Here is a 6,719-nt window from a genome sequence, read left to right on the forward strand (position 1 = left end):
TATTACCTTTTCACTCCCAATTCTACCCCCTCCCCCCTGGAAGGAGGCAGTTTGTCTTTCACGCACTAGTATGATTATCTTGCATGGATTTTCCCTAGCGAATCCTCAATCGATGTAGCTTTTATTTGACTCCTAGAGGCCAACGTGATAAAATGGCCAAGTGAGATATACAGACATTAAGTTCTCTTAACATTTCAGAAGACTCGATTTTTGGTGAGTGGAATAATAAAGGAGAATCTACTTTCGTTAAGTTCTGGAGAAAAACGATCATATAATTTGGCCAAAGGGAGTAGCGAACTCAAGATAACAGACAGATCTGAACCAAAGCTTGATTCCAGAACGGCCACAAAGTGTGAGAGAGGAAAACGGGTGGGCTGCGTGGGAGCAGGATGGTTAGCTTTTGGAGACGATCACACTGACAACTAAGACTCTGTAACTTTTTTTTTTTCCAGTAACAGGAAATTAACAAATTAATTAGTGTCTTTGGGGTGAAGTAACACGAGAAATGGCACATTGAATTATTGAGGAAGCACTGTGGTGTCCACTGCAGCCTCGCGCACAGATTCCGGAGTCAGACTGTCTGAGATCCAGTCCCACCCCCCGACCCCCATTCACAGGCTCTGTGCCTTTGGGTAATCAGCCTAGCCTCTCTGGGCCTCAAATTGTCAGCTCCCAAAAGGAGGTTAACACCCTATCTCAGATGGTGGTTGTCACAAATTATGGATATTTTAAGGATATATGGGGGATGGGGAGGCTGCAGAGGGAGGGCTGTGTAGGTTTGGGAAAGGGGGCACCCGGAGAAGAAGGGTGGAGGAATGGTAGCAGCAGCTCTGGAGGGGGGGTCACCACCTAATCCCAAGGGGAAGTCGCCACAGCCCAGGGAATCCCTCCTGCATCTGCCTATGAACAGGCAGCGCAAGCCAGCATCCTTCAATTGCAGAGCACTTGTCCATTAGTTGAATGTCAACAAAAGCAGTAAACCTAAGCCTCTCTGGTGCATCACCAGAGTGAGGGCACTGCTTTGTTAAGGGCCCACTCTTACACCACGTTCGGTGAGGTGGTGCTTTACCTGAATTGAGAGAGTGATACTCCAAACCCTAGCACAGCTTCTCAAATGCCATCTGGTCAGCCTGAAAGGCTAGTAAGAGAGAAAAAATACAAGCATAACTAAGAAACACAGCGATGAACAAATCACAGCTCTCTTTGACTTGAGAACCTGCAGTGGTTTTAAGACTGTGTCTCACTTAGCATAATGTCCATATTTGCTCTTTTTTTACATTATTGTAGTCTTTAATGAGATATAGAAATAAATACAAATTTAAGAGAATTAACTGTTACCTGATCTCAAACGAATAGACCTAATCACCAACAGTTGGTGTGTCTTACAAGGAGCCCAGAGAGGCTGCTTACATGATGGTTTTGAAAGGCATGGTCAGCTTCAGCTTAAATCCTCAACACTGGAAATGCAGGGCTTACTTTAAACAGCACAAGTTTGTCCTAAGGAAATCGTTTAATGTCGTATTTGGTTTTCATGACTGTTTGGCTAAGCTTCTGACACGACCCTGGCCCACATTTCTAAATCACTCGGACTGAAAGAAGGAAGAAAAAAAAGAGCCTTTGGACAGAGATAACCCCAAAACATGCGACTGAAATGTGGTATTTTGCAGCGTCAGAAAGACTGTTCTGGCTGAGAAGATGTTTTCCCTGCAACACAGATGTGCTTCTCAAAGCCTCATAGTTTCCTCCTGTGAAAACATGTTGAGCCAGCTGAGTCCCTGAAGGAAACAACTCTGCCCTGAACTCAGCTCTGCTGAGAGAGCAGGCGAGTCGCAGCCGCGCTCTCTGTGTCTGAGGGCCTCCTGGGCTTTACCGCGTGAGGACGAACTGGAGGACTGAGGTCCCAGGATTAACGTGGACTCCAGCTTTTAAAAGAATGAGAAAGCACACAGATGTTCCCACGGACGTGCCAGCGTGCTCGTCACCATCAGTCCTCAGAGTGTGAAAACCTCCGTCTGTAATATTCAAAATCCTTGTTGGTCATGATTAGTAATATGTTTACTGTTAAAAGATTCCCAGTAAAGACTGAGAGTGGGTAAGTGTATGGCAACGGCAGGAATGTCCCCTCATGTGGTTCAAGTTTGCGGGGATTACAAATACAGCCGCTGGAAACACCTTCTCTCCAGGGTGGGGTAAACACTTGCATTCCTACCAGCACCGATCGGCATTTTCGCCAAGTACTCGGCTGGCCTTTGTTGTTGTTACCCGTGCGTAGTGGCATCTCATTTCGGTTTGAGTTTCTCTAATGATTAAAGATGTTGAGCATCTTTTCACGTGCTTATTTGCTAATCATATTCATCTGTAGTGAAGTGTCTGTTCAAACCTTTTGCCTGTTTTCTTTTTATTGGAGTCTAGTCAGTTTACCATGTTGTGTCAATCTCTGGTGTACAGCACGTTTCAGTCATACATATACATGCACATATTCCTTTTCATTTTCTTTTTCATTATAGGTTACAAGATACTGAATATAGTTCCCTGTGCTCTACAGAAGAAACTTCTTGTTTACCTACTGTACATACAGTAGTTAGCATCTGCAAATCTCAAACTCCCAATGTATCCCTTCCCACCCGTTCCCCCTGGTAACTTCAAGTTTGTTTCCTCTGTGAGTCTGTTTATTGCCTAATTTTTTATTGCTTCTACTTTTCCACCATTGAATTCTGTTGGCAAAGATGCTGATGAACTTTAGTTGCCTTGTTTTTATCCTCCTTTATTTTTCTGTTAGGTGTCTATGATGCCACCCTATAAAAATGGAGCTACCTTTGGCTTTAAACTTCAGAAAACTCAAGTAACAATGAAGTAATTGATAAGAAAATTTGATTACCTCACAGAATTCTGTCACACCCCTTCAGAGGTCCCAAAATGTGGAGTCTCCATAGTTGATTAATCACCAGATCATAAAACACTGCTTTCCATTTCCAGTTTTACCATGTTCAGACTTTACACTTATCGAGGGTGCCTGTGTGTTTGGCAAGAGCAAAATCATACATGCCAATGTCCATTCGAAGTAGGGAGACCGTTTTTCACCACGCATCCTCCTTTGAGCAGCCCCTCATAACACAGGTCACATAACCACCTATAAATGACTCAAAACCATGCGACAAAAGCCCCTCACTTTCTATGGGTTCTTAAGCAGGTGAGATCCTGCTGGCCTTAGGCCCCATCCTCACATATAAGTCAATCAATCTGGAGGGAAATAGACGAATCAGCCCTTTCCAGACTCATGTAGAAAAGGGATGCACAGAGTTCTGCGAGCAAGGAGGGAAGGGGCAATGTTTGCTGGGTAGACAACCGATCAGATCTGCTGTACACTTTTTACTGGGTTTTCTGTTTCTAGCACTTATCCCTTAAGTGGCCATAATAATAGAGTTGTTTAAGGGCCTCTCTCCAGTCATTTTCTTCTCCCAACTTTTCACTCACAACTACGGTCTCTCTCCCAACTGCACGCTCTTGGCTTTGAAATCTAATTTAATACAGAGAGAGAATTTACCTGTTTGATCGGGTATCTGCTTGGACAGACAAGACAGCAAATCACTCGTCCGTAAACACACTCACAGGCATACACTCACACAGACACACACACACACAATGACACACACGCACACAGGCGGATTCGTTCCCAAGCTTTACTTTGTCTTTTGTCCCTTCGTTTAGCGTCCGCTGACTCGCTAACCACGGGGGTGCTGCCTTCACGCTGTCACACACAGACACAAGCACAGGCCCAGCACCAGGTCCACCCTGGGCCCCAGCGCGTCTCCTGAGGCTCACTTGTACGTCTTCATGTGCCACAGCCCGTCGTTTAAGTAGTGGATGTTCTCAATCCCGATTCCTTTGTTGACCTTCTCGATTTCCTCCGCCGACATCTTCATGACCCCCACGCACAGCGCGTGCTGCTTTCCTTCTGCCATGATCGCGACCACCGTGTCCGCCGCGGCCGGGTAGAGCCTGGCGCCGGGGGAGGTCAGGCCCGGACACATGATGTTCGCGCCGCTGAGCACGAACTTGATGGCGCCTTTGTCCACCTGCTGGCGCGGCAGGATGAAGGGGTACTTGTGCAGCAGCCTCAGCGTCGGGTAGAAGGGCCCCTCCCTCTGCCTGAAGAACAGCAGGTCCCCGTTGACCGTGAGGATCTCTATGTGCTCGTGGCACCGCACGATTTTGACCGGGTCTTTCTTGGGCATGATCTGGTTCAGCCACGGCTCGATACCTGGAAACTGCTCCACCAGCTGGTTCTTAATACCCTTAATCACTGACGACTTCAGCTGGATGCAGTTGGACACATTTTCTTTTTCATCAAATTTCTTGAACATGATCCAAGGCGAAGAGGGCGACGACAAGGAAGCGGCCGCAACCGGGGGGGGAAAATGAATCACCGCGAGCTCGGCGGAGGCGCTTACCGGAGGCGGGCCGGCGGGTCGCTCGGCGCGGCCGTCGCTAACCGGAAGTGAGGCGCGCTTTACGGCCGCCCGTCGTGCCGACTTCCGCCCCTCGGGGCCCGGCGGCGCGCCTGCCGGCGGGGTCGGGCTGCCGGCTCCGCCCCGGAGCGGGCGGGTAGCGGGGCGGGGCTTGAGGAGGGAGCGGAGACACAGCCGTCACTCTCGCCGCAGGGAAAGAGACACGGAGGGGGCCTGAGTTTTAGTTTTATTACTGGGGAACCGGATCCGCATCCGCCCAAGTCCCCGAGCCGGAAACCGGGAGGGAATCCTGCCGCGTGGGCCCTCGCCCTCCGTGCGGTGGCCGCGAGGAGGCGAGCCCGGCGCGCCGCCCTCTGCCCCAGCTCGCCGCCTTCCCTGCGCTCACGCCCGCGGACGTCGCTCGGCGCCGGGCCCCGTCCTTGCAGACAGCTGCTGCCGGCCGCCTTCCTGTTTCTGTCCAGCGGCACGCGGGGGGGGGGGGGGGGAGGCATCGCCGGCTGGCGGGATGCAGACGCTGCAGGGTTTCAGTCCTTTTAAATATACTCAGACTTGGTCTGTAGGCCAGAATAGGGTCCCGTGGAGAACGGAGCGGCGCCTGAAAGGGAAGTGTGCTCTGCTTTGTTGCGGCCGCTGCCTCTCTGTTCCTGTCTGTCTCTTCTATCAGTTACTGACGGCGTGTCGAAATCTCCATGATTGTGGATCTCTTTCCCTTTTCAGTTCTGTCAGCTTTGGATTTATGTATCTTGAAGCTCCATTATTAGGCCCACAGTCCTTTAAGATTAATATGAAAGTCACCCTGTTAATTAGGATTTTATCTACCTAGGTTTTACTTGTCGTCCTAAGAAGTGTGAGGCCCGTGAGGGCAGGAGTTCTGTGTTTTACCTCTGTATTTTCTCACCTAGCATAAGGTCTGTTTCATACTACATACTGCACGCATAGTAAGTGATAAATGAATGAATGCTTCCTCTTCCCCAAGATACGGTCCCTTTCTTTCCCAGACAGTGCGGTGTGAAGAGAGTAAGGGCAAACCCCTGCTCTGTGGACACTTCTTTCCAATAAACACACGCTTAACCTGGGAAGCCTGCACTGCAGCAGAATTGTAAAGTGCTGAATGTGTAACGGAAAGATAACGTGCATTTCCTCACTCTTGGGAGCTTATAGCACATGAGAGTTTTATATATGATGTATATTTATATATGTATATATTATATATATAAAATCATTATTGTAAGGAATTGGCTCACATGGTTGTGGAGGCTGAGGAGTCCCAGCATCGTCAACAACCTGGAGACCCAGGAGATAAGGCCCGAGGCCCCGGGTGGTACCACTTTCAGTCAGTCCAAGTCAGAAGGCAGGTGAAGACCACTGTCCCAGCTCCAAGGCCATCAGGCAGGAGGAATTCCTTCTTACGCAGGGGAGAGTCAACCTTTTTGTTCTGGCTAGTTTATAAGCAGCTAACCTTGTTATTCATGGAGTTTATGTGCTGAACTCTCAGAGGAAGATTCTCTTTCTTTGGTTCTTAAGGGATATTGTGCTGCTGTTCTTACGTGTGACGTCAGTGCTGTCCGAGCAGCACAAAGCAAATCGGGAAATTCAGCGAAGGGAAAGTCGTTACGGGCCAGAGTGACCAGGGTGGCCTGTCTGCAGACGCCTGCCGCGCAATCAGAAGCGAGCTGACTTAGACCTGGCTGTCGGGGGCATGCCCAGGGGATTGTTTTGGTGCAGCCATTTTAGGCAAAGGACTCAAAAAAGTCATCTGGATCTCCATAGCAATGGAATCTTTTTGAAGTTAACTATCAGTCTTATCTGAAATCATCCATCTTAGCCCACGAGGCACCTGTGTGCAGCTGCCATAACAGGGACACTGAGTGCTAGTTTTTTCTTCTAAATTATTCAGTTAAGAAAATGAAAAAAAAAACTCTTTTCAGACTTTCTAAAAACTCACCTTCTCTAAGATCATGGGACCTGGTTCTCAAACTTTATAGAAGAAGCTAGATCTTTGAGGCTGGCATACATTAGTATATGAAGAAATATGAGACCCAAGTGTTGCTTTAAACATACAAATATATTAAAACATTACCAACTTAATCTCGTTAAATAATTTAAAATCAATTCAAAATTGATTAACTATATAGATTTTAAAAAGAAGGAAAGTTACAGAACAGAATTCATCTTTCAGGCCCCGGATGTACCAGTTGCTAAGTCTGACCCCCTTGGTAGCACTTTATTTCCTCATAAAATCAGAATAAT

The 6,719-nt window shown here is 48.0% G+C and overlaps 1 protein-coding gene across 1 annotated transcript; it reads right to left on the minus strand.

Annotated features, from left to right (window-relative positions):
• Positions 1 to 3,666: 3,666 nt before the first annotated feature.
• LOC102511435 (malignant T-cell-amplified sequence 1) lies at positions 3,667 to 4,884 on the minus strand. Its single transcript, XM_006176840.3, has one exon. It carries the CDS (start codon positions 4,362 to 4,364, stop codon positions 3,819 to 3,821), a length of 546 nt encoding a protein of 181 aa, XP_006176902.1. The 5' UTR covers positions 4,365 to 4,884; the 3' UTR covers positions 3,667 to 3,818.
• Positions 4,885 to 6,719: the final 1,835 nt, after the last annotated feature.

Source organism: Camelus ferus, chromosome 35, assembly GCF_009834535.1.
Source record: "Camelus ferus isolate YT-003-E chromosome 35, BCGSAC_Cfer_1.0, whole genome shotgun sequence".
Classification (NCBI taxonomy): Eukaryota; Metazoa; Chordata; class Mammalia; order Artiodactyla; family Camelidae; genus Camelus; species Camelus ferus.